General features: G+C 57.3%; 3 protein-coding genes across 4 annotated transcripts; all 3 read right to left on the minus strand.

The window, feature by feature from the left end:
- Positions 1 to 2,582: 2,582 nt before the first annotated feature.
- On the minus strand, positions 2,583 to 13,322 carry GPAT4 (glycerol-3-phosphate acyltransferase 4). The gene is made up of 12 exons (XM_084273924.1): positions 12,579 to 13,322; positions 10,026 to 10,095; positions 8,205 to 8,502; positions 7,335 to 7,409; positions 6,848 to 6,937; positions 6,356 to 6,449; positions 5,144 to 5,259; positions 4,329 to 4,384; positions 3,918 to 4,003; positions 3,636 to 3,764; positions 3,476 to 3,555; positions 2,583 to 2,957 (listed from the first exon to the last, which is right to left on the minus strand). Exons 1-12 carry the CDS (start codon positions 12,741 to 12,743, stop codon positions 2,849 to 2,851), a joined length of 1,368 nt encoding a protein of 455 aa, XP_084130050.1. The 5' UTR covers positions 12,744 to 13,322; the 3' UTR covers positions 2,583 to 2,848.
- A 2,026-nt stretch (positions 13,323 to 15,348) lies between these two features.
- LOC311199897 (protein phosphatase 1 regulatory subunit 3C-B-like) lies at positions 15,349 to 23,288 on the minus strand. Its single transcript, XM_084274036.1, has 2 exons — positions 23,210 to 23,288; positions 15,349 to 16,781 (listed from the first exon to the last, which is right to left on the minus strand). The coding sequence occupies exon 2, from the start codon at positions 16,736 to 16,738 to the stop codon at positions 15,872 to 15,874; it is 867 nt and encodes a 288-aa protein (XP_084130162.1). The 5' UTR covers positions 16,739 to 16,781; positions 23,210 to 23,288; the 3' UTR covers positions 15,349 to 15,871.
- GINS4 (GINS complex subunit 4) lies at positions 22,109 to 26,193 on the minus strand. Of its 2 annotated transcripts, XM_084274038.1 has the most exons (8): positions 26,080 to 26,193; positions 25,759 to 25,845; positions 24,770 to 24,883; positions 24,269 to 24,366; positions 23,867 to 23,955; positions 23,415 to 23,505; positions 23,210 to 23,316; positions 22,109 to 22,213 (listed from the first exon to the last, which is right to left on the minus strand). In XM_084274038.1, exons 1-7 carry the CDS (start codon positions 26,176 to 26,178, stop codon positions 23,220 to 23,222), a joined length of 675 nt encoding a protein of 224 aa, XP_084130164.1. In that variant the 5' UTR covers positions 26,179 to 26,193; the 3' UTR covers positions 22,109 to 22,213; positions 23,210 to 23,219. The 2 variants fall into 2 exon arrangements, with proteins under 2 accessions (XP_084130164.1, XP_084130163.1); XM_084274037.1 differs by lacking the exon at positions 22,109 to 22,213 and having other exon boundaries at positions 22,974 to 23,316.
- Positions 26,194 to 26,481: the final 288 nt, after the last annotated feature.

The following is a 26,481-nucleotide window of genomic DNA, read 5'->3' on the forward strand; positions in this document are numbered from 1 at the left end:
GCCAGGAGCAGGTTCTGTGCTGCAGGAGAAGTGAGGGGCTGCTGTCTGGGATATTTTTTTGACATTTTCTAAGCTGCCCAGCGTGGCTGACAATTTTTAATGTACTAACTGCCTGGTCCAGTGAGCTGATTAATTGGTGCTGTGGAGATCAATACAAAACAGAAAATTAAAACAATTTTAAAGTGATTAAGTAGTTTAACACCTGTCTGATGCCACGTCAGGGCTGGGAGACAAATAAACCAGGTGGCAAAGGGCCTGCTGAAGCTGGGGAGAGTGACAAATCGCTGGTGCAGCCTGGCTGCCCAGTGCATCCCTGCAGCTGGACGTGTCCCCCCCCTGAGCAGAGATGCTCTGTGCAGGACCCCAGGGCAGTCCCAGGACCTCCCTCTGCTTCCCACTCTGCCCTGCTGCCCCCACAGACAGCCCCAGCTGCTTGGTACCACAGCTGCATCCTGCCAGCAGCACAGTCTCACCAGGACACCCAGAACCTGAGCAACCAGGAGCACCAGCTCTACCCTCCCCAAACCCACCTGTGCCTGCAGCCAGGGCTTGCCTATGGCTGGGAAGCTCTGGAACTCCTTACCAAGCATCCAGCAAAGCTCCAATCTGGCTGCTCCAGGGGTTGGGGGTGGGGGGGGGGGGGAAAGTGAGTGGGTACAAGCACAGGCAGGGCAGCCTGGCAGGCAGATGGATAGCAGCTCCACTTCAATTCTGCATCCCTTTTCTCCCAGACAAACCCCGTCGGATTTCCATAAATCAAAGCGCCACACTGTTTAATAAAAATTTATTGACTTACAAGTGATTATTTATCAAAAGGCCATTAATAGCGGCCCGGGGAATGATGTGCTACTGGGTGGTGCTGGGAGACTAATAGCAAATCAATGCCAGGATCCTGGCAGAATGCATATGAGGGCACCCGGCCCCAGCGGGCTGCACGGCTGCTGCAGCCCGAGCAGGCAGCCCCTACCCCACGGGCCTCCCAGTGCTCCCCCTGGTTATTTATGGCTTCCAAATGAAATGATCGATACTTTTAATCTAGAGGTAAATTTATTAACTTTCCCATCGGAGAGAGATGTATTGACTGGGGGGGGGGTATGAGGAAAGAGGAGGGGGTTGGCTGAGGGAAGATGGATGTGTGTCTCCTAACCTGTCCGGTTGGCTCCCTGCTGCTGAGCATCCTGGCAGTGAGGATGGCAGAGATGGGGCTTGAGGATAGAGGGGGTGGTGGGAGAGCTCATGGAGCTAGGGAAAGGGATGGAGGGGGGCAGGGGATGCAGGTGGGTGTCCTCACATCCCCACTGCGCTGTGATAAGGGCTGGGGGAGCAAGCTGCCAGGCAGGAGAACGTGGGGGCACCTGGGTCTGAAAACCTGGGAGTGCTGCTGCCCTGGGGAGAGCCCCTCACATGCATTTGTGGGGGCTGTTTGCCTGAAGTCAGTGTTGCCCCTGAGATGGGTGCGTGATGGGTGAGGGCTCGGGCTGGGGACAGGCAGAGGGGAGCCTGCAGCCCCTGCCCCTGCAGTGGTGAGCAGCCTTGGATCCTCAGCCCAGTGCCACAGCCCCAGCTTGGCACATGAGGAAGGGGCACACTCAGCAGTGTGGCACTGCCTGGGCACCCCACAGATCGCTGGGGCTGGGGCACCCTCCAGACTGGGGCACATGGTGCCAGGGTGGGGGGGAAACTTAGTCCAAACAGCCCCTGGAGCAAAGGAAAAGCTTCAGGGCTGGAGCACTAAGCTCAGCCAGGCAAAGCTGGGTCTGGATCATGCCATCACCCCTGGCCAGACACTGCCATGGAGGTCAGCACCAGCTTTTTGGGCATGCATGAGACTGATGCAGGGCCTGGAGCAAATCCAGCTCATCAAACAGCCTGATTAAATGGTGTAGGCAAGTTCTGCAGGGTAACACCCCCCAGCGTGGTAACCAGGGCTTAACCATGCACCAGGTTAACTGGTGTTAGACAGGTGTTAGAGGAGCAATGGTCTGGGTATGACAGGAGGGTGGCATCAATATCTCAAGTGTGGGATGCAGGGGGACATGGGCAGCCTCTTCTCAGTGTCTGTGGGGACAGGACAAGGGGTGATGGCTTCAAGTTGGAGCACCAATCTGGGGAAGAACTTCTTCCCAGTGAGGGTGAGGGAGCCCTGGGACAGGCTGCCCAGGGGGTGTAGAGTCTCCTTCTCTGGAGAGATTCCAGCCCCATCTGGATGCCAACCTGTGTGCCCTGTCCTAGGGAGCTGCTTTGGCAGGGGGTTGGACCCCATGAGCTCTGGAGGTCCCTTCCAACCCCTACAATCCTGTGACTCTGTGATTCTGTGAAAAGGAACAGTTTCTCCTCCTGGAAGTGAAGCTGGAAATGGGCTGAGAGACCATGTACCCCACTAAGGGGTTTGTGCTGCAGCCCTGAGAGGCTCAGGCTGCTCACAGGGACTCCCTCAGTTGTCAAGGCAGCTGATCTCAGTGCAGCTCATCAGCTCCTGTGCCGTGGGAGACTTGTGACTGACACCCATGCACATCAGCAGCCAGCCCCCCCCCACCCCACTTCCCCAGGGCCTGTTAACACCAGATGGAAGCCCAGGACACTCAGTAAGTGTTTCATTTAATATATTGCCCCTGCACGGGGCTGACTGTAACAGTAACAAGAAGGCATCTCTGCCAAGGGCTGCCCAGCGCCGAAAGGCTCCAGGCAGCAGTAGTGCCTCTGGGAAACAGCAGCCAGAGGACAAAGGAGCAAGTCCAAGCAGCTCCAGAGTAGCCAAAGAGTCAGAGCAGCTTTAGACAAGGCTGGGCCTGTGCTGGAGGCAGGAGGGCTCTGGCCAGGCCCAGTAACAGTGCTGGAGGCAGAGGGCTCAGGAGCGGCTCCGGTCTTCGTGGTTGCCGACAATCATTTTGCTGTAGAGTTTCTGTTGCTCCTCCTTGAACGTGTCTTTCACCTTCTCCCTCTTCAATCCACCATCCCTGAGGAGAGAGGGATGCCATCAGAGGAGCTGCAGGCAGGCACTAGCCAAAACTTCATCCCTCAGGGCTGCTGAGAGCTGGTTGGAGCTCCCAGAACAGCTCTGGTACCCAACGCTGCCAGGAGCTGCACCCACAGCGCTCAGCACGGAGCTCTGTCAGCAGCAGGAGCTGCCCTGGTGCCACAGCCCCAGGCTGCCTGCAGGGTCCCTCTGCCTCCCAAGGATCTACTGCAGTGACTGAAAAAGGATGTTCCCAAGCTCAACCCACTCTGCTGAGCAGCAGCAAGTCAGAACCAGGGCATCCCAGTACAAGCTGGAATCACACAGTGAAGCTCTGGCACCCAGAACACACCACAGAAGCAGAGAGTTTGGTCTCTGCTGCAGAAGAGCTGGTGTGGGCAAGATGCACCTCCAGTTCTCCTTAGGCCTACTCTGCCCAACTCAAGACACAAGCTCAGCTCTACAGCCCCCAAACACAGAGCAAGGAGCCCTGGAAGAGAAAAGCCCACCCAGACTCACCAGAGCAGATCCACAAGCCCCCCCTGCCTGGCAATGGCTGACTTCACTCGATTGGCAAACTGGACAGCATCCTCTTCAGGCTGTTGACAAAATAAGACCATTCAGCAGGAGCAAGAGCCAAACAAGGAGCAAATCAGGAGGCCCAGCTCACCATACTGACCTGCCTGGTCATTGGGGGCAGGTACCAGACGCTGCAGACGATGGCCCAGCTGGTCATCATCCTAAGGAGGTAGGTCACCATGCCGTACTTGCTGCTGTTCCAAAAGGCATCTCCAAACTGTGGGTCATACTAGAGAGGCAGAAGAGCTCATGGGAGTCAGGCAGTGGTTGCACCTTCCCCCCAGCTCCCCCAGAGCACTGCAGGGCTGAGCCCAGCTTGCCCCATGCCCTCAGACCCAGGTGTTGGCCCACGTGTGCCACGAGAAGGTTTGTCCTCTCATACCTTGATGGCTACAGGGTAAACTGTGGCTCCAATTTCAAAGCTCCCCTTTTTGAACATCATCACAGACGTGTTGTTGATGCAGGTTCCTGTCAAGAGGCAAGCACAATCTTCTCAACTTCCCCTCACAAGTGAGGTGGGGGAGCCTATGCTACACACCCAAGGGCTGGGCCCCCAGCAACGGCCCCCACCACTCACTCCAAACCCTGCTCTCTGTGTGCACAGCCTGTGTCCCCAGGACATCATCTATCTGACTTCCACACTCCGGGTTCAGTCAGCTCTTAAGATGCAAATGTCCCCTTTGTCCCAGTCTCAAGGCCCTTGGCTGCATGAGGAGGGAAGGAACAGAGATGGGGTGCTGTCCCCAGGTGCCCTGGCCACCCACTGCATGTCTGGCCTTGCTACACAACTCACCTTCAGGGAAGATGAGAATGGGCAGTTTGCTCTTGTCCTGGACGTGCTCTGTGAGCCTGAAGAGAAGGAAATCACCACTTAGCACAGGAGTTACCCCAGCAACCCAGGCAGCACATGGTACTTGGCTCATAAGGCACTAGGGACTAGCTGGGTGGATGTGGCACCGTGTCCCAACACACAGGAGGCAGAGCAGCCTCTTCACCCAAGGGATGCAGGCAGCACCCCTGCCTTCCCCAGCCTCCAGAACTTCCCCAGCCTCCACACCTTCCCCAGCCCCCAGACCTTCCCCAGCCCCCAGCCCTCCCCCAGCCCCCAGACCTTTCGCCAGCCCCCTGCCTCCCCCACCCCCAGACCTTCCCCAGCCTCCAGACCTTCCCCAGCCCCCAGACCTTTCCCCAGCCTCCAGCCCTCCCCCAGCCTCCAGACCTCCCCCAGCCTCCAGACCTTCCCCAGCCTCCAGACCTTTCCCCAGCCTCCAGCCCTCCCCCAGCCTCCAGACCTCCCCCAGCCCCCAGCCCTCCCCCAGCCCTCAGACCTTCCCCAGCCCCCAGACCTCCCCCAGCCCCCAGACCTTCCCCAGCCTCCAGCCCTCCCCCAGCCCCTAGACCTTTCGCCAGCCCCCTGCCTCCCCCACCCCCAGACCTCCCCCAGCCTCCAGACCTCCCCCAGCCCCCAGACCTCTCCCCCAGCCCCCAGACCTCTCCCAGCCCCCAGACCTTTCCCCAGCCCCCAGACCTTTCCCCAGCCCCCTGCCTCTCCCAGCCCCCTGCCTCTCCCAGCCCCCAGCCCTGCCCACTCAGCTGCATCCCTCAGACCTTTTGGCGACGAGGTGACGATCTTTGACCTCGGAGCGCTCAAACCAGACGTGGGGACAGGCTTTCACCATGGCTCTCTGTATCACACCCATCAGCCCTCCGTGGATCTGACCCACCTGAACAGGGCAAGAAGACAGGAGTTACATGACCTGAAGAAACAGGTTCCTCCTTTCACCCTGCCCTGGAAAACGCTGAGAGGGAAAGCCCCAGGGTCTGGCTGGATGGACAGACAGAGCAAGCCCCCAGTGCTTTCCTCACTGCAGGTGGTCCAGCTGGGGAAGCAGACCCCAGAGCTCAACCAGCAAAGCCCAGAGACCCCAAGTGCTTTCAGTCCTGAGCCAGGCGTGATGGAAAGCCAAGAGGCTGGGAGCACCCTGCCATGTCATGCAGGGAATCACAGAATGACAGGATCTCCTGGGCTGGGAGGGACCTGTAAGGACCATCAGTCCAACCCCTGGCTCCACACAGGCCCAGCCCAGTCAGGCACTGAGAGCATCATCCAGACACCTCCTGCCCTCAGCTCAGCTCAGGCTGTGACCCCTTCCCTGGGGAGCCTGTGCCAGTGCCTGACCCCCCTCTCAGCACAGAACCTCTTCCTGACACCCAGCCTAAACCTCCCCTGGTGCAGCTTCACCCCGTTCCCTGGGGTTCTGTCCCTGGTCCCCAAAGAGAGGAGAGAGATCAGTGCTGCCCCTTCGCTCCCCTCAGCAGGCAGCCACAGACCCCACGAGGTCTCCCCTCAGCCTCCTCTGAACAACCCCAGAGACCTTCAGCCTCTCCTCAGGAACCTTCCCCTCCAGACCCTTCCCCATCCTCCCTGCCCTCCTCTGGACACTCTCCAATAGTTTCCTGTCCCTCTTGTCCTGTGGCACCCAAACCTGCCCCCAGGGCTGGAGGTGAGACCACCCCAGCACAGGACAACCCCCTCCCTGGCCCAGCCATGCCAGGCTGGATGCACCCCAGGACAGGGTTGTCCCTCCTGGCTGCCTGGGCACGTTGCTGGCTCACAGATCACCAAAGACCCCCAAATCCCTCTCAGCACAGCTGGGCCAGTGCCTGATCCCCCAGGCTGGAGGTGCAGCCAGAAAAAAGGGACTTCCCTGCAATCAAAAGCCTCTTGCTGCCAAATCATGGTCCCACACAACACACTTGCTGCTCCCACCACACAGCCTGGCCCTGGCAGGCAGAGCTGGGGGGGGGTGCAGGCCTTACCATGGCATAGTAGCCGTCGCTGGCCAGGATGATGACATCAATGGGGGACGTGTGGTTCGCCACGCAGATGCCCCCATTTCTTGGTCTGTTTTCTCTACATGCAGAACAAAGGTCCAGGTGAGGGCAGGGGAACAAAGCACGAGGCCCATGAGGCAGGGCATGGGTGGGCTCAGGAGGATGGGTCAGTCTGTGTTCAGGGTGCTCAGGGACAGGGTAAGGGGCTGTGGGCACAAACTGGAGCAGAGGAAGTCCCACTTAACCCTGAGGAGGAACTTCTTTGCTGGGAGGGTGGCAGAGCCCTGGGCCAGGCTGCCCAGAGGGGTTGGGGAGTCTCCTATCTCTGGAGACATCCTGGGTGCTGCCCTGTGCAGCCTGCTGGAGGGGACCCTGCTCTGGGGGGTGGAACTGGGGGATCTCCAGAGGTCCCTCCAACCCCCATCACTCTGGGACTGTGTTGGGAAGGCCCCCCTGGAGCAGCCAGTGCCTCCTTACCTGTCGTGGTAGGTGATGATGGCTGTGAGGGCACGCACACAGATCCGGTAGCACATCAGGTGCACGTGCTTGCTCAGGAACTCCTTACACCTGCAGCCCAGGACAGAGACTGTCACCCCCCTAGTTCCACAGCGTCCCCTTGTAATGGTGCCACTCAGCCCAACTGGCCCAGGCCACAAGATCCAACCGAGCTGTCCCATCTCTCCCACAGAAACACTTCTCCTCCCGGGTTTCCCATCAGCTTATGGCCACAGACTCTGAACTCATCAGACCCAAACTTTGGCCTCTTCTCTGTTCCTATTCCTTTCAGAGCTGAGCGCTCTGCTACACCCAGGCCCTTTGTTTAACATCACAGGGGGTCTGTTCCTGGGATGCCAGGACCACAGGCAGGCAGAACAGACAGGCCTTGCAGGAAACCTTCAGGGTTATCCAGTCTCAAAGCACACAGGGGGCTCCCCATCCCCTCCTCTCTCAGAGATGAACTCACCTCCCATTTGGCAAATATCCCACCACTGTAGTGCCAGTCACCAGCAAGCTGATGCCAGTAAACGCCAGCGCTATCCTGTGGAGAGAGGGAAGCTACAGCTAGCAACACCAGACCCCAGGCCCCACTCATCCAGCAGCCTGTCTCTCCTGACCATGTTGAACAAGGGCAGGGGGACTCAGGTGGAGTGGGAACTGGTCCCCAACACCATGTGAAGAGCTCTGTGGAGAAGGACCTGGGGGTCCTGGTTGATGACAGGTTGGCCACGAGCCAGCAGTGTGCCCCTGGTGATCCTCCCCCTCTACTCTGCACTGGTCAGGCCCCACCTGGAGTGTTCTGTCCAGTTCTGGACTCCCTGGGATCAAACAGACAGGGATCTCCTGGAGAGAGTCCAGAGGAGGGACACAAAGATGATGAAGGGCCTGGAGCATCTCCCCTGTGAGGAAAGGCTGAGGGAGCTGGGGCTGTTCAGCCTGGAGAGAAGAAGACTAAGGGGGGACCTCATTAATGTTTATCAATATCTGAAGGGTGGGATGCAGGGGGAAATGGGCAGCCCCTTTTCAGTGTCTGTGGGGACAGGACAAGGGGCAATGGCTGCAAGTTGGAGCACAGGGAGTTCCACAGCAACATGTGGAAGAACTTTTCCCCAGTGAGGGTTAGGGAGCCCTGGGACAGGCTGCCCAGGGGGTGTGGAGTCTCCTTCTCTGGAGAGATTCCAGCCCCATCTGGACACCGACCTGTGTGCCCTGTCCTAGGGAGCTGCTTTGGCAGGGGGTTGGACCTGATGAGCTCTGGAGGTCCCTTCCAACCCCTGTGATTCTGTGATTCTGTGATTCTATCACCTCACAGGCAGGTCCCCTCAGCATCACCCACCTGAGGGGCAGAAGGAAGCAGTAGCGAATGAGCACACCCAGCCCCCAGAGCACGGTGAGGCGCAGGCTGATGTACTGGAAGTTGTAGTTGGTCCTGCTGAGCAGGTTCCAAGACTCCAGCTCTTCAGCTGAGAACCTCTTGGTCACTTCATCATCCATGATGGTCTCGATGCCTTTGCGGCAGAAATAGAAGATATCTGAGAGCTCAAACTCGGGGGTGTCCAGGGCTTTGCCGCTGCCGCTCCGGCGGATCTCCTTGATCTCCTCCTCCAGCGACGTCGGCTCCTTCGCAATGATACCTGCAACGTGTGCCAGGTGGCTCTGAGCAGAGTGGGACATGCCCACTCTGGAGAGCCCTGTCTTGGTTTGGGTCAGGATGGAGTTCATTTCTCTTGTAGCAGGGGATGGGATGCTGTGTTTGGGGGTTAAAATGGGAGCAGTGCTGGTAACAGCCTGATGGGTTTAGTTGTGCTCAAGCAGTCAAGGACTTTCTCAGCTCTTCATATTTCTCTACTCATGAAAAAGGAGGGGATGAAGCCAGGACAGGTGACCCAAACTAGCCAAAGAGAGTATTCCATGCCAATGACACCATGCTCAGTGTAAAGGGGGCTGATGGGAGGAGGGGGTGGCTCAGGACACATGGTTTTTGGGGGACAGTCGGGTTCCAGGATGGCTCTGGGTGGCACAGCCTGAGCTGTGGGTTCAGTGAGAAACTGCATTGTGTAGCAACAGCTTCATATATCTTTTGCTTTAAAGTCCTGTTAGCATTGTTAGCATTTCATCTTTCTGCTATTCTAGTATATACTATATACTAGTATATACTAGAATAGTATATAGTATATATATATAGTATATACTACAATATATACTATATACTATAGTATATACTACAATATACTATATACTAGAATAGTATATACTATATACTAGAATAGTATAGTCTATACTAGTACATACTAGAATATTATATACTATATACTATATAGTATATATAGTATATATACTATATAGTCTATATAGTCTATACCAGTATATACTAGAATAGTATATACTAGTCTATATAGTATATACTATTATATAGTATACATTATATATACTATTCTAGTATATACTATATACTAGAGTAGTATATAATAGTATAATAGTATATACTGTATACTATTATATACTATATACTATTATATTATAGTATATATATAGTATATACTAGTATATACTATATACTAGAATAGTATATACTAGTCTATATAGTATATACTATTATATAGTATATATTATATATACTAGAATAGTATATACTATATACTAGAATAGTATATTCTAGTATATACTATATACCAGTATATAGTATATACTAGAATAGCAGAAAGATAAAATATAACAATGCTAACAGGACTTTAAAGCAAAAGATATATACTAGAACAGTATATACTATATACTAGTATACAGTATATAGTATTCCTTATCCCAACCCACAGGCTTTTGGTTTCTTGGTTTTGGGGTTATTTGCCCCTTCCTTTTCCCTTGCCTTGCCTCACACCATCCCCCCTCGCTCTTCTCCCCCTCCTCTTTTCCTTTAAGGAGCAGGCAGCTGCCCCCTTCCCCTCCCTCCCCCTCCAGCCTGCACAGGTCCTCCCAGCTCTCTAGAAATGAAGCACTCCCTGGCTGCTTCCCCTCCTGCTCCTCAGGGAAGAGGCCTCTCCACAGCTCCTGCCAATCCATCCACCTGGGAAAAGCTTCTGCTGCTCAGATCTCACCTTGGCTTCAGCTCCCATAAAGAGGTTTGAGGTTCATGGGGACCCAGCACGGGGCAGGATCTTACCATTGACATAGGGCTTGTACAAGGGATGGTTCTTCTCCTTGGCACCACGCTCTATTCTCAGCGTCGCCCACTGCAAGAGACACGTGTGACAAGTGTGATTCACCGGGCCCAGAGCCCCACTTCATACTGCCTGTTTCCCAGCCCACTGCCAGGGAAGAACTGGGAGAGGATGGGGCTAAAGGAGAAGGTTTCTGTACAGAACTGAGAGCGAGTGGTGAGCAGGACTGAGCCTGGCTGGGAGGAGTGTTTCTACAGCAGTGGGACAAGAGGACTGATGGGGAGGGGACCGGCACTGGTGTGGGACAGCCACAATGCTCTGCAAGGCACAGCCCCAGTGGGAAGCAGGGAGAAGGAGGGAGGGAAGAAGAGCCAGAGGGAACAGGAGTGCTGGTGGTGAGCAGGATTTGCTGCAGCCTCCATGCCCAGCAGGCTCTGCTGCACCTGGCACGGGGCTGTCACCGCACGGCACCCCGTGCACCTCGCTGGGACAGCCCGTGTCACAGCGCAGGAGGATGACACTCTTCTCCAACCCTGGTTTCTTCCAAGCTCAAGGCACAGCTGGGGTTTTTAGGCTGCTGATAAATCCATCAGGTGGACGTTAGGATGGGCCCCTTCCCACCCTGGTTCAGCCAACATCTGCTGCTGCTTCAGAGCTCAGCGCCGCTCCGGAAAAAGCAGCAACAAACCCCCTGACAGCTGATGCCAAATTCCATGCCAGGACTACCTGCTACCCACAGGACTGCATTTCAGGCCAGTCTTCCTGCCTGCCCTCCACCTAACCCTCCTGGCCTCGTGCTCTTCTGCATTACACAGGCCTGGGAGAACAAGCTTCTGCAGGAGGACCTGTGTGTACAGCACGCGGATCGCTCCGGGCTAGCTGCAACCAGCAGGGATCTGTGCTAGGGAAGCCGCTGGGAATTCCCGGCATCCCAGCCTCAGCCCATGCCAGCTGGGAATGCTAATTGCTCATCTAAGCTAATTGCTCATCTAGCAGCCCATGCCAGCAGAAGGATCTGCAGGATTACAGATTGTCTAGACGCCCGCCGGCGTCCCAGGAGAAGTGGGAAGAGGAGCTCTGTCCCAGCAGGAGCAGGGCAGCCCATGGAGAAGACCTTGTTCCTCACAAGCCCAGCACGTCTCTATCCCCACTGCAGCAGCAGCAATCTCAAATTCCCACCCAGGAAGCACCTGCCAGGTCCCTCTCACCACCCAGAGATGTCCAACCTCCAAGCCACGCAGCTCGGGCTGTGTCCCCAGGCTGTCCCTCTGGGCTGGGTTCACAGCACTGGCCTCTGGACATGGGAAAATCCCTCTGAATTCTGAAGAAGAGCACAACTCTGTGTGATCAAGTGAATTTTCCACCAGATCTGTGAGCAGTTCTGCCAGAGCACTCCTCTCTCCCACCCCAACGACTCTCTGATAGAACCTGAAGCAGATGTAGAAGCCTTTACAGAGAAAGTTTACAAACTGAACCCCAAATTATTGAGATTAAAACATTCCTGGATTGAAGATGGGGGAAAAAAAAGAAGAAACCAGGTGAAAAGTCCCATTTCAGATACAACAAACTTGTTATTAATTTTCTTTTCTCCCAGTTCAGTCACTAAACGTGAAGCCAGGTCTTCAGACATCCCTGTGAAGGAAGCTCCTCACAAAGCCCAGGGACGTCCCTTTTACACCTCAGGCTTCTGGGGAGGGCTCAGGTGTTTGAAGAGCTGAACATTGCAAGCTCCAGGCCTGCCTTCCCAAGCCAACCAGGCTTTATCTGCTCAGAGTTTGGCAAAAAATCTGGTCTCCACAGGGATTTGCTCCAAGAAGGGGTGTTGGCTGTGACACAGCCCAGGGAATCAAGTGTGCCAAAGGCAGGAAAAGCACCAGCATGACCCCAAGTTGGAAAATTCCACTTCACTTCCCTGTGCCAAGAGGGTCAGAGAGGGCTGCTGGTCCTCCAGAGAGGCGGCGGGTCCGGGCATGGCTGTGGGGCTGAGCAGATAAGCAGGAGGCACTCTGGGGCTGAAGGGTGTTGAGAGCTCTGGGTGCTGCCCACAGATCTCTCAGGGCTTGCAGCACATCAAGTCCTGCTTTACCTCCAGCTCTGGCTCCATCAGAACGTGTGGCAGAGAGGAGCAGCCCACTGACTGCAGCCCTGTCCCTCCCCATCACACCCTACACCCCTCTTGGCTCCTTTCCACATGGAACCAGCACAGCTCCCTGCCTTGCCTGGGACGTTAACCCATCAGAGCACACACCTCCTCTCAGCACAGATCCCACCGTACTACCACATCCTTGTGGGCTCCACACTCCTAGCACTTTACTCCAAGACTTAGTGGATTAATTACAGGATTAAACCAGCCCACAAACAGAGCTTTAATAAACCACATTTGGCTGAGGGACCCAAACAAGTCATCTGGCACCAGCACCTCACCAAGAAACCAACTTCCCACCCCAGGCATCTGCTGGGGGTGAAGTGGGGGGCAACCACCTCTCTTCCTAGCGTGACCAGGTCTGACAAAACCCCCTGTAAACAGCCAGAAAGTTCTGGAAAGGCTGACTTACCTGAAAGATCTTTAATAAAGTTTTCATGTAAACCCTGCGGATGCCGAAGGAGACTCCGAAAATTGCTGGCACAATGATGAAAACCAGAAGCAGGGTGAAGAGGACAGTTATGGAAATCCCCAAGAGATTAACAACCAGGCTGTCAAAGGGGAGCAGGAGGAACATGGTGAAGGGCCCAGGCAAGGCTGGTGCCCTGCAGCCAGAGAGAGAAGCTGCCCGCAGCGATTTCAGCCGTCCTCCTGTTATTCGGCAACGGTCTCACGCGCGCACTGAGTCCGCAGGCTGCTGGCAGCCCCCATTCCAAAGTTCATAGGGGTTTTGGGGGTTCTGGGAGAGAGGGCAGGCAATGGGATCGAGGAGAGCAGCTGGGAACAGTCTGCCAGGAGCCCGGGTGAGTTCAGAGCTCAGAGAAGACGGGACGTGCGCAGAGGTTCCTCCATGGGCACGCAGCGGGCACGGCAGCGACACGACCGCCTGAGCGGGTATCCTCCCCAGGTGCCGCTGTGGGCACACCAGTCCTGCCCCGGGGCAGCTTGTGAAGGGGCTGGAGGCAGGGTTCCCTTCTGGCTGGTGAGGGCATGCAAAGCCTCTTCACAGGGACAAGGTGGAGTCCATCCCTGCGCCTGCATTGGAGGAGATCGAGGGAGTTGGCGCTCGCCGGAGCCTACCGTACGCGGGGCTACTGCTGCTCCTCCTGCCAGCAGCACGCAGCACGCAGCGCTGGGCCCTGCATGACGCCTGGAACAAGTGTCATTCCAGAGGCCCCTGGCACCTGCTCACGCTGAAGGGTGGCTGCAAGACACGAGTGAAGCCTGAGTCCCTGGAAAGCTCTTCAAGCAGCGAGGTGGCTTCTTGGCAGACGAGGCTCTCACATGCCACCAGCACTAGTGGAGGAAAGAGAAAACCAAAGTCAGGCAAGTCAGGCAGCTCGGAGAGGGTGGCAGGAGGCCAGGGACAGTGGGCTCTGAAAGCTAGAAGGCAGAGCTGGGGCTGAGGTCACATCACTCAAGAGCAGCTCCTGAGACACAGCAGATCGGCCCCGGCACGGGCACAGACTCAGGCATCACCCCTGCTCCCGCTGTATCTTCATACCACCCACACCTCCGGTGGAGCAGACTCATCCAGCACCACCCCTGCAGCACGGGACCCTGCAATCAGGTCCCAGGTACAGGAAAGGAAGCGTGACAGCAAAGCCTTCCTCGTGACAAAGACCTTATCACCTCCCTCATTTCTGAGGCATCCAGGAGCAGGGAGCCAGCCAGGTACCCGGGGATTCCTGGGGAGGAATCACTTCCGCACACACACCTCGCCCCGGGTCACGCAGGGCTGCTCCACAACCAGCTCAATTAGCCCAAGGGGAGAATTACTGGTGGTGATTAGCCAAAGTGGAACTTGCTGAGGCACGGGGACCAGCCAAAGGTCTGACACCTGCCACTACAGCCCTTCCAGGCGATGTACCCACCACAGCACGGGTGTGTGCAAGGCCAGCTGAGGCTAGGAGAAGGAGCTGGGTCCACCTGGGGCTGACATCCCTGGGGATGCCACCTTTGCTTAGGTATGTGGTATCAGGCTGAGGATGGGATTTAGCACAGGGGAGCGGTGGAGGGCTTGGGGAGACCCTCTAGCTCCCAGCTGCTGGCACAGCGCGGCCGCACCAGTAACGCCGTTAGGACATGCTCAGCTGCACCAGCCCCAGGCTGGCAGAGGCAGCTCCACGGCCACACGTGTCACTGCCCCTTGTGCCACAGCCCTCGCCCGTCAGAACCAGCGCCGGTGCCGGCAAACTGGTCCGACCAGCCCCGAGCCGGCAGCCAAGGCGTGAGAAGGGGTGAGAAGGGGCTCGGCTGTCGCGGTCCATCCCCAGCTCGGGCCCAGCTGCCGCCTCCGGGGCTCACGGCCGGGCGATGCCGCTCACGGCGCCGGGGCAAGGCCGGCCCCAAGGCTGAGGCCTTAAGGGGCACGGGGATCGCGGGGGAGGGTTCAGGACCCGCAGGCCGCGGATGAAGCCCCCACCCCCTCCCCCCGCCCCAACCGCGTAACGGCGCCGCAGGGGCCGGGCCGGGCAGGCCGGGGGCCGACGAATCGGGGCTGGGCAGGGCCGGGGCGCCGCCCGGTGACCTTCGGCCTCGGCGTGTGCTCGGCGGGGAGGACGGGCCGGGCTCCCACCGGCCGCTCGGCGTGCGGGGAGGTACCAGGGGCGGGGGGCACGGCTGGGGCCGCTCCTCCGGCCCGCAGCGAGCTGCGGGGGCCGCGCCGTAGTACCGGTGGCGTCCGGCTGGGGCGGATCAGACCCGGGCGGGGCGGAGGGGGGGGGAAGCCGGAACGCTGCGGTGCGGCCCGCAGACGGCGCGGAGGCCGCGCTGCCCGAGGCGGGCCGCGGTTAACGGTCTGCGGGCCGGGCCGGGCCAAGGCGGCCGCGCCCCGCCGGGAGCAGCCAATGCCGGCGGCCCGAGGCCCCGCTGCGGGAGGCAGGAGGGGGGTTGGGCCGGGCCGGGCCGAACCGGGCCGGTCACGCACTCACCTGCCACCGCTGCTGCTGCTGCCGCCGCCGCCGCTGCCGGGCCCCGGCTCCGCCCCCCCCCCTCCTCCCCGCCACGTGCCGTGCGCGCCCCCGCCCCAGCGCTGCGTTGCCATGATGTCAGCGCGCAGCCCGCGGGGCCGCGCCCGCAGTAAGGCGCCGCCCGCCGCGGCCAGCAGGGGGCGCGCGGCGGGGGCTCGCCGCCGGTTTTCCCGCCGGCGCGCCGCGGAAGGAAGCGCGGGAATTGCCGCGCCGCCGCTTTATTGAAGTAACTTAAGTCCCCGTTACAGCACCGGTCACCGGAGGCGCCCACACCGCCGCGCCCCCGCCCCATCCCCTCAAGGCTCAGTCCCCACGCAGACAGTCCTGCCCCGGGCCCGGCGGCTGCTGCCGTTCTGCCACGGTGTGCGGGCTGTAGGGTCCCGCCCCGGCAGCTCCGCACAAGGCACTTGGGCGGCACCGGGCCCCCCCCCCGCAGGTCCCAGGCGGTAGGGCCGAGGGGCACGGAACCGAGCCTCAGCCGCTCCTTCCCTGCTCCCATGCTGGTGTTGGCTCGAGGACCGATGGGCAGAGGTCACCAGGCAGCAGCTCCCAGCCTCGGGGGCACCGGCCAGCAGTGAAGGAGCTTCTGCAGCCGTCGGCGGCTGCTTGTACAGAACCAGGCTGGACACACAGACCTGTCAGCAGCATCTTCTGGAGCCGAGCCCTTGCCAAAGCCCCTTGCGCCGTACTCAGGACACGGAAGGGACCTAATGCCTCTCCACACACAGCCTTCCTACCAGTAAGGAGCCTGGGTCTCTGAGCGCCGCCAGGTCTGCAGATGGGAAAGGACCAGGGCAGCAGCCCGAGAGGTGCCAAGATGTTCCCAGGCCCCGTTGGCACTCTTCACAGCCTGGGAGGGAGGACGGATCATGCCTACATGGCAGATCTTGTAGTTCCTCCCGTGGTTGTTGTCCCAGTGAGTCTTCTGGCCGCACTGGAAGGAGATGCAGAACTCCGTGGCCTTGCGGGAGACAGATGGCTTGGGCAGGGAAAGCTCGAAAGAGAAAGTATCTGCATCAGCTGAGCCGTAGGTGCTGTGCATGTACTGGCAGGGTATGTCCCGGAAGCTCTTCCAGCCATCAAAGGTGATGCGGACCATCACTCTCTTCTCATACTCAATGTTTCTGACCTTCACCGTCCCGGACAGGGTACGGTCCTGGATCAGGCAGTTCTCCAGACAGACAAGGTTGCTGTGGAGGCGGCTGCGGAAAGCCACGTAGTCCGCAGAGGGCTGTGGGAAGTCCAGCACATACCTGCACGCTTCTGGCCGGGAGTCCCGCAGCCGAGGTCGGAAGCAGGCAAGGTCAGACAGGGCATGCTGCAAGTCACAGAGGTCCTCCTCAATCTTTGAGAAGAAGCGGACGGCTGTCAGTGAGAGCCCCTTCATGTCAGCAAACACGACCCTCTTCTTCTTCTGGCCCTTGGAGCTCTTGGTGCTGTCACGCCACTCAGGTTCGGGTTCTGCGCTCGGCTTCTGGTTGAGACAGGAACGGAGGGGTTTGCGCCCCCGGTTGCTCCGCAGCTCCTCATAGGAGTTCAGCAGCTTGCGGATGGGGGGCGAGCGGCTCAGGCAGAGCTGCACGGCCAGGTCCACGGGCATGGCTGGGGGGGCGATGGCCCGCGCCCTGTACACCTGGAAAAGCCTGCGGGCGAAGATGGTGGGGGGAGGGGGGTCAGGCGGCGTGTCTCCGGCCGCCGGGCCTCCGGCCGCGGCCAGCACCCCCCGGCTTCCCTCCGCCCGCCCCCCGCCCCGCGCTCACTCGCCGCAGCTCATCACGTCTCGCCCGCTCCGGTCCCGCTGCCGCCGGCTCCGCGCGGTCAATGGAACCCTGGAAGCAGCCGGCGGCCGGGACACCCCGCGGCCGCAGCGGCAGCCAATCAGCGCCGCGGACACGCCCCCGAGCAGCCAATAGGGGCCGGGGGTTACCCCGCCCCGAGGAGCCGAGCACGCAGCCCCTGTATCCTCCCCCCCCCGGCCGGGCGGCATCACCGCCCGCAAGCACCGACCTCCCCCCCGGGGGGGGGCTCTGCCTGCTGGCCCCGCACCCCCAGACACGGGGGGCCTCCCCCCACGCTGTACCGTAACGGAGACCGACCCCTCAGAGCCTGACCGGCAAAGCCCCCCCGAGGGACAGAGACCGAGCCGGTCCGGCGGGCCGCGTACCGGAGCCCATCCTCTCCGTGCCGGGCAGCGCTCCGAGCCGCCGCCTTCTCATCCGCGGAGAGGAGCGGAGCGCAGCTTCCCTCGGGTGGGCTACGCCGGGGGCTGAGCGGAGGAGCGTCACGGAAAGCCCCCGCTGCCGGGAGGTCCAGGCTCCCCCCGGGGAAGCACAAGGAGAAGAGAAGGGGAGCGCGTTCCCCTCGCATCACCTTTTGGGGAGGGAGGTCTGACCCTTATAGACCGGAGGCAGCTATCTGCAGGGTGCCTAAGCACAAAGAAAGCCCAGGCTCTGCCCTCAGTCCCTGTCAAAGGATGAATCTAACTCAAGAGCCCAGTTCCTTACCCTGGAAAAAGAAATTCCCTCACACCCAAGCAGGCAAGAGCCACCGCAGTGTCCCTGACACCTATATTCAAAATCACCTTCACTGCCCAGCTCACATGTGACTCCTTGACAGAAAAGCCTGTCGCCTAAATCAGATCACCCCTGCCCTGTACTACCTGCTAATCTCTCCCGAGCTGTCTAGCCATTTATGTTAAGCACCCCTGATTGTTCCTGCTGACAGCACAGATTTTCATCAGCTCATGACACAACCTCTGGGTACCTTACCCATGGCTTTCCCTCGCCGCTGTGTCTGGGTGTCTCCAGCACAACGCCAAACACCTCTTGCAGCACAGTGGGGAGAAGGGAGCTTGAACCCAGCTGGCAAAAAGCTGTTCAGCCCCAGCCTCAGTCAGAGAGAACGTCAGAAAAAGCAGTGGGAGAGTCAAAGTGGCACCATCCCCTGGGAAGGACACGTGGTGCTGGTGTCACTGCTGCATGGGGAGAAGCAGGACAGAGATCTTTGTTGGTGACCAGGAGGAGCTGGAGGTGGCTGCTATGGATCAGTGCTGATGGGTACCAGCCCCACAGCTTGGCCAGCAGTAGAGTAGATCCTCCTGCCAGGCTCAGGGTGGGCTTCCTGCTGACAGGCCGTGGCAGAAGCCTTGAGCTGCAGCCCTGGCTGGTGATCATGCCCAGGCCTGAGCTGGAAGCAGCGCTCCCCATTTCTGAGCCCAGCCCCAGACAGGTAGTGCCACATCCTACCACAGCTATCAGCTGGAGGATCAGCTGCTGTGCACTCACCCTGCCCAGGTTACAAACCCAAGCCATGGTCATGACATCAAAGCCTTCCCCTTTTGCTCTGAACCAAGGGCTCTTGTTCATGGTCTCACAAGTTGTCTCCCTTTGAACCTTTGAAGTCTCAAAACCTTTTCCCACAGAAATTCCACTTGTTTCCCCACCATGTAGGAGAGTTTGTGTAGGAGAGTTTGTAGAGGTAGCTATTCCTACTAAGGAAGAATCATCCTCACTGGATCACATTATTTATTTGAGATCATTTTCTGTAGATGCTCAGAAAAACAGAGAAATAAAACTTTTCCTAGAGAGACTTTCAGAGGAACAACTCCCTTGATCCCAGCTAACTCAGGTATTTCTCCATTCTGGGAAAGCTGCTTGCCACCCAGAAGCACAGCAGCCTGCAGCTCAGGTTAGCCAGGAGCAGTGGAAGAGAAAGCCCACAGAAAAATACAGGGACAGGGTTTTCCACACTTCAGGCATGACAGGGAGCCTAGGGAATGCCAACCCCACGCACTGATGTGATGGGCTGCGCACTAGACAGCTCCACACGCTTACGAGCGCAGATGCCCTCCAGTCCACAAACACTGGCACTGAGTCCATTTCCAGCAGCTGCTTCCTGAGAACACCCTTTCTTCACACCCTCTCAGGCTGACAGTGCATTTCCCCCCCCACCTCAGGGACTTGGAGGAGGCCACACAGCCAGGAAAGTGCCTTCCCAGCAACACAGCCACTCACCCCCCACCTTTCTCCTGTGCTCAGAGGAGCAGATCTGGCTCAGACTGGGAAATGACAGCTCAGATGGGTGCCTTCCTCGAGACCTCTTTCACCATCCATCTACTCTGTGTTTAGAGATAATCACTGAGTAAACCCAAGCTATCTCCACCTCAGAGGGAGCAGAGAACAGGGAGGAATTTGAGCCCAAACTTTACAGCAGACCCCACGGAAGGTAGAAAAGCTGCTCCCACTCTGAATGTTCCCTGCCAGAGGCACAGCTTAAGATGGACAGGCTGCTGGGTCTTCTCTTCCATCTAAAAGTAAAAGGCAAAAGCAACGTTGCAGACCCCTCTCCCTCCCTCAGTGCAGACAGGACAGGCACAGCACTAGCAGTGAGGCAGCACCCCATCCCAGTACAGATTCACAGAATCACAGGGGTGGGAAGGAGCCTCCAGAGCTCATCGGGTCCAACCCCCTGCCAAAGCAGCTCCCTAGGACAGGTCACACAGGTCAGTGTCCAGACGGGGCTGGAATCTCTCCAGAGAAGGAGACTCCACTCCCCCTGGGCAGCCTGTTCTTCCCCAGACTGGTGTGGAACTCCCTGTGCTCCAGCTTGAAGCCATTGCCCCTTGTCCTGTCTCCACAGACACTGAAAAGGGGCTTCCCATGTCCCCCTGCATCCCATGCTTAAGATATTGATAAACATTAATAAGGTCCCCCCTTAGTCTTCTTTTCTCCAGGCTGAACAGCCCCAGCTCCCTCAGCCTTTCCTCACAGGGGAGATGCTCCAGGCCCTTCATCATCTTTGTGTCCCTCCTCTGGACTCTCTTCAGGAGATCCCTGGCTGTTTGATCCAAGGGGGACCAGAACTGGACACAACACTCCAGGTGGGGCCTGACCAGGGCAGAGCAGAGGGGGAAAGTCAGGGAAGGAAACATAAAGCAAACAGCAGGATTTGCAGGTATGCCAAAACTGAATCTCACTCTTAGCCTGACAGATTCCAGCCCACATGCCATCTTCAAAAATCCAGCCCAGCCTCTGATGATGTTGCTACATACCAACTGTCCAACTCCAGAGAGGAGCTGGGCTGAAGGCACCCTGGGAGGAATCAGGGTTCAGATCCAGTTCAGATTCAGCTTCTGGAAGAGGACAGAGCTCCCTTATGCTCACATTGCTGCAGCCACGTGAGATGCAGCAGCGAGACTGTCCGGACAACTGCTCAGTCAAACTTAATAGGGCCAAGGAGAAAGTCTGACAGATATACCACCTAGACATCCTCAAAGCTCCTCTAGAGCACGCTTCTGCAGCAGGGGATTAACAATGACTTTGGCTAGGAGCTTCAGTCACCTCTGTGAAGCTGCCTGGGCTGTAGATACAGGCAGGGGACAATCCAGAGCCCTCCCTGGGGAGCTGTGCAGAGGTTATGTGCTACTGATTCCTAAGGATTAAACCCAGCCTTCTCTTAACGTCTGTACTTAAAGGAATCTTCTTTACCTAAATGGATTCATTAGGGAAACTATAAACCACACATGTGAAGCCACTCACACTACAAGATGCACTGTGTGACCCCCTGCCTGGCAGGGAAAGGGGTGTCAGAGGAGCACCACAGACCCTGCCTTGAAGGAACACAAAGCACTGTGTCCATGCAGCTGACAGTCACTGAGCTGAGGCAGCAAGGAACACCACAGCTTCTCCTCCAACTAGGAGAGGCACACACAGGTCAAGAGAACCAGAGGAGTTTTTCCTCTGTGTGACCAGCACAAAGGAACTGCTTGTCCCCCTTGCCCCAGGAGGGAGTTTGGCAGTTTCTGCCATCACACCTGCCATCAGAAGCTGTACCAAACCCTTCACTCTGTGGAGAGAGGGACTTCAGATCACACACAGTAGTAGAAAGCTGCTTTCTCCTGAGCCTTTAATGACAGTTGTTCTGTTTTAGTGAAACTGGCTGCCACTGGCCTTAAATAAGTCATCCCAGCAGCTACACACTGAAGGTTTCCAGAAAACACCCTCTGACACATCACTCTGCATTTGTTCTACTGATCCAAGTCTCCCTGCACGGGAGCTGAACGCTCTGCTGCAGAAATCAAAGACACAGTGCTGGCCTGATAGAAAGCAGCACAAACAACAGACCAAAAAACCCCAAGGCAAGGTAAAAAAAAAAACCCCAAGACTCCTCATCTTGCAGCAAGAGATGGTTCTGGGAAAGCTCTCCTTTCCTAAACAACATTTCTTTCCAGACACCACAAGCTTACAAAATTCCTCAGAGCTCTTCCTCAGCCCTCAGCTGCTGATCTTGCAGACCATCCTGTACCAAGGGCTCTCTGGAGTTCACCGACCAAGGCAGCCTTGAGCTAGAGGATTAGCTGTAATAGCAGTGCAATCTCCCTCGAGTCAGCCAGTCCAAAGAAGCAGGTCAGAAGAGGGTGGAGAAGCCTCCTCTGTGCAGGACCTGCTCTGGTGCTGGCTTTACACAAAGTCCATGCATGGAGAAGGAACACAGATCAGAACACAAGTTTTACAGGGGCTGTATGAAGACCCTCTCTGGCTCTGGCACCAACACCCCGAGCGTGAACCGGTTGCTCTGGTTAAGGAGGGGTTTGTAACAAACCTGCAGATGCTGTCTGGCATTTCCAAAGCTTTGATTGGGATTGCACCATTCCCAACTGGATCACAGAAAACAGCTGCCCTGTCTCTGGAAGCACTCACTCCTTGGCCCAAGGCAAGAAGTACCATCATCAGCACAAGGTCCAGGGAGTGATCCCAAACCCAGTCCCACTCTGCAGGCAGATCTCAGTGAGCTGTAGTGGCCAGGGTGGATATTTCACAGTGACAGTGTCAGAACATCAGCAAAAGGCAGCATAACTGCAGCTTAGTCATGTTAGAAGAGGCTGGACTGACACAACTATAGCAACACTGTGATGCAGGCTGCATATGCAGAACAAAGCTCGTGCAGACCTTCCCCAAAGGTAGAGCCTTCCCAAGGCAGGGCAGGCTTGCTGTGTGGTCTGTGTAACAGTGCTTCAAGGGAGGAACTCTATGTAGAAACCCTGAAGAATCCCCAAACTCACAGCCATGAGCTGATACTGCCAGAAAGACAAAAGGAACAAAGTTGGTCAACTCTTCACCCTCCCCTCCCACTGCAAGTAAGGAGCTGGTGCTGAGCACCCCACACATGACCTCACAGCTCTCCCCTGCTCAACCACAACATTCTCTTCCCTCTAAGCTAAAGTTTCCATCCTTTAACATGTTCCAAATCCTTCCTGCTCCTCCTGCAAGAGTCAAGATTTCCTCAGGCAGCAGCTAGCTTTATGTGCAGTGTTTTTGTGCTCAGTGGATGAGGATAATGTGGCCAAGATGGTGCAGAGGTATTTCCCTCTCTTCACCTCAGAGCAATTGGCCACTTGCACAATATCTAGGGTTGCACAGACTGTGATGAAATCAAAGGTGATAGGGGAAGGTGGAGTTTACATAGCTGGTTGCCACACCATTCAGCCTGTTTCCACCTCAATTTAAAGAACAGTGCTGAACAGGAATGAACACACAGCTGCAGGTTTGAAATGAGAACACCCTGCTGCTTCCAGAGGCTGTATTTACCTTTGAGGATGGATGTGCTCTGTCCCCATCTGCTGCCAAACCAGCCTGGGATCTTGAGAGGTAGCAGGGACAGTGCTCCCTCCCTTGGGACTCCGAGGGGGATGTGGCAAGGCTGCTGCAAAGCCACCTTAGAGGGAGCTCTGTGACACAGGCTGCCCTGGCTCAGGAGCACTAGAGCCAGGAGCTTGGCTGTATTCCAAGCACACCATACACAATAAATAGCTTGATGAGCTGCGAGGGCAACGAGCCTGATGCAGAGGGAAAGCTGTCCCCCAGGTTTATTTGTGTGATTCCAAGGGTACCCCTTCCGACAGACCTGCTGCCCTGCCCGGCCCCGCGGTGCCACATCCAAAGGGACACAGCCCGAGTGGCCTCACAGCCCCACCGAGCTCCGCCGCGCCGCCCCGGCGCCACCTGCCGTCCCGACGGGCACGGTGCTGCGGCTGCGGCCCCGGTGCCTCCTCGGTCCCGGCCCCAGCACTTACCGCTCGCCCCTCAGATGAGCTGTACCGCTCCCGAGGCCACCAGCGGGGCAATGGTCTTGTAGCGGATCAGGTGCTGCGAGCCCTCCTCCAGGTCGATGGTGTACTCTCTGCAGGCAGAGCCGAAGGTCAGCCACCTCTCCTCTGGCTGGGACCCACCCCACCCTTGTGAAACTAACTTAGGTGCAGGGGGGAATTGCCAGCCCACCTCTGCTCATCTGTCTCTGGCTCCACCAGGATGTTCTCCTGCCGCTCCAACACCCTCAGGAACACAAAGGAGTCCAGGTTGGGCTTCGGGACTGCAGGCAATGGGTTCAGAGGACAAGCTCAGCACTGTGTTCCTCAGCAGGACACTGAGCTAACAGAAGGGTACAAGAGGCAGCAAACTTGTGGCTGGCAAAGGGAACACCAGGCACTTCTGATCTATGTTGTGTGCACTGCCTCAGCATAAGGCAAGGCTTGGGGGCAGGGGCCAGCATGATGCTCTGCCAGCAGCATCAAGCCACACATGAGCTGTGTTACACACTATCATCACATCACCTCTTCTGCTGAGCACCAGTGTGGGACCAGCCCTTTACACTTCATGCTCCCCAAACATTTCCCTCCCTGTACCCCTGCCCCTGTAATTTTTGGATCACCCCACGGTCTGGATGTGCTCACCTGATTTTAGGAGAGACACCTTCTGCAGGTTGGGTGGCATGTGTTTTAGGGCCACGTTTTTCAGGTAAGTCTCTGTGTTTGCCATGTACCTGAAACAAATCATTGGAGCAGTCACTGCTTTAATCAAATCCAGATTTGCAGAGAGAGAATTGACTCAAAACACTGGCAAGGGATGACATCGAGTCCCACAGGCATGGCCAGAGCCCAGCCTAATGGCTTGACCTGGCAGCTGGCTCAGAGTTACCAGTTATTTCATTTCAGCTCTTTTCTTTAGGAAACCTGGTAAAACCTGATTTTTACTGCAGACCTAAGGCTAACAGTCTCAACAACTGCTCAGCAGAACACACAGGAGACTTCTTCAACCTATAAAAAGGAAGGGAGAGGCACCCAAAACATACTCACTCTTTAGCAAAAGCAAATTCCTCTGGTGATAGAATGGAAGGCTCCCCTTCAGCCCGAGACTTCTCCTTCTCCAGGACATGGGGGAAAAACTTCTCTATCTGATAACAGAACATAAGCCCAAAGACTGAAACAGACCTCTTCCAGCTCAGAGCCTACAATCCCCACTCCCCTGAGGCTTTCCCAGCAAGTAGTGGTTTGCTGCCCTGCAGGTAAATGCAGCAGCCACAAGCCTACCCAAACCCTACTCCTGAATTAACAGTGATACACAGGCAGAAAACACAAGCATCCAACTGTGCCATCCTGGCCTTGAATGAGGTAAAAAACACTCACAGCAATACTGCGATCTTCCTTCATCGCAACAGAAACATATGGCCAAGCAATTAATTCACTTGAGAGACACACTTAATTAAACACCATACAGAAGCAGCAGGCAGTGTATGGACAAAAATCAGTCCTAAAATCACCCTTTTTCATCCCCTGGGCAGCACAAGCAGCCATTACCTTCACAAGCCTGCATCGCAAGTAGCTGCTGAGCACGTAACGGATCCTCTCGATCTCCATGCGGTGAACACTGACCTTTAAGTCTCCTCTCTTTGCCCGTTTCAGGTTTGCCTCCTGCAAGGAAAGGCAAAGAGAAGTTAAATGGTTGAAACATTAAACAAGAAACAGAGAGGAAGATGGGGTTCACAGAATCACTAGGTTGGAAAAGACCTTTGAGATCATCGAGTCCAGACGTACTTGTCCTATGCTAAACCAGATCCCTAAGTACCTCATCTACCCATCTTTTAAACACATCAAGGGGTGGTGACTCAGCCCCCTCCCTGGGCAGCCTGTGCCAGTGCCCCAGAGCCCTTCCAGGGAAGAACTTTTCCTCAGTGTCTGATGTCTGCCCTGGGGCAGCTTGAGCCCATTCCCCTTGTCCTGTCACCTGTCACTTGGGCAAAGAGACCAACCCCCACCTCTCTGCACCCTCCTGGCAGGGCAGGGGAGGTGAGGAGAAGGTCTCCCCTCAGCCTCCTCTTCTCCAGGCTGAACACCCCCAGCTCCCTCAGCTGCTCCTCAGAGGATTTGCCCTCCAGCCCCTTCCCCAGCCTGGCTGCCCTTCTCTGGACTCACTCCAGGACCTCAATGTCCTTCTGATGGTGAGGAGCCCAGAACTGGACCCAGCACTCGAGGTGCAGCCTCACCAGTGTCGAGTGTGGGGGTACAATCCCTGCCCTGGTCCTGCAGCCACGCTGGGGCTGATAAAACCACACTACTTCTAATACAATGCTTTGCACACAGGACCCACAAGAAGAGACTGCACCCGCTTTTGGTGACGCAAAGCAAATGGTTTTGTTGTAACTCCCTGTCCCCTCTCCAAGACCAAGCCAGAGAAGGCAGGGCATTCTTGTCTGAGGGAGAGAGGAGCAGCCAGTCCTGGCAATCCCAGAAAGCCCCAAGGATGCCCCTGGCAGGGTCTGCCTATACCCCCGCCCAGCAGAACCTACCATGTGGTCCAGCTGCTCCACAACGCACTCGATGATCTCAGGTTTGCTCTCCAGCAACTCCGGAGCAAACTTCTCATTCAGCCAGGCCTGAAAAAGAACGGACGCTATAAGGAGAAGGGAAAAATGCTCCTGCCATACACCCCAGCCCCCTGAGAGGCCAGAAACCCGGCCCTCCCCACCTCCTCCGGCCGCCTCAGAGAGCCCGGGGCCCCGGCCGCCTCAGGGGGGCCCCCGGCCGCCCCGGACCCAGCTCTCCGTCACACCCCGCCGAGATCCCTCCAAGTGCCCGGCCCCCCACTGCTCCCCACCAGCCCACAGCACCTGCTCCAAGCTGCGGATGAGCTGCGCCGGGGTGAGCACCAGCTCCTCGCTGCCGCCATCCGAGTCCCCCTCCGCCCCCTCCCCGCCGGCCGCCGCCATCCCTCCTCAGCCTCCCGCCAACAGCTCCGCTCCTCCGCGCATGCGCGGCCCGCCCCGCTACGCAGGCGCCCAGCCCGGCCTCGCTGCGCTGCACTGCGCAGGCGCCTCAGTGCCAAGGAAATGGCGGGCTCAGCGCCTCAGGGCAGGGACACCCTCACAAAGCCCAGGCTGGCCAAAGCCCCGTCCAACCCGGCCTTGAACACCTCCAGGGGCTCCCACAGCCTCTCTGGGCACCCTGTGCCAAGGTCTCCTCACCCTCAGAGGAAAGGATTCCTTCCTCACCTCTAACCTAACCCTGCCCTC

Source organism: Gallinula chloropus (genome assembly GCF_964237585.1).
Source record: "Gallinula chloropus genome assembly, chromosome: 21".
Lineage (NCBI taxonomy): Eukaryota > Metazoa > Chordata > Aves > Gruiformes > Rallidae > Gallinula > Gallinula chloropus.

What these genes read in the sequence shown, in the direction of transcription:
- GPAT4 (XM_084273924.1), bottom strand. Translation starts at nt 12,743, where the DNA reads ATGTTCCTCCTGCTCCCCTTTGACAGCCTGGTTGTTAATCTCTTGGGG. An exon ending in GTACAAGCCCTATGTCAATG is followed by an intron (nt 8,503 to 10,025) that starts GTAAGATCCTGC and finishes CACACGTTGCAG; the next exon opens with GTATCATTGCGAAGGAGCCG. An exon ending in TGCTTCCTTCTGCCCCTCAG is followed by an intron (nt 7,410 to 8,204) that starts GTGGGTGATGCT and finishes CTCTCTCCACAG; the next exon opens with GATAGCGCTGGCGTTTACTG.
- GINS4 (XM_084274038.1), bottom strand. Translation starts at nt 26,178, where the DNA reads ATGGCGGCGGCCGGCGGGGAGGGGGCGGAGGGGGACTCGGATGGCGGC. An exon ending in TCATCCGCAGCTTGGAGCAG is followed by an intron (nt 25,846 to 26,079) that starts GTGCTGTGGGCT and finishes GTTCTTTTTCAG; the next exon opens with GCCTGGCTGAATGAGAAGTT. An exon ending in GGTGTCTCTCCTAAAATCAG is followed by an intron (nt 23,506 to 23,866) that starts GTGAGCACATCC and finishes CATTGCCTGCAG; the next exon opens with TCCCGAAGCCCAACCTGGAC.
- LOC311199897 (XM_084274036.1), bottom strand. Translation starts at nt 16,738, where the DNA reads ATGCCCGTGGACCTGGCCGTGCAGCTCTGCCTGAGCCGCTCGCCCCCC.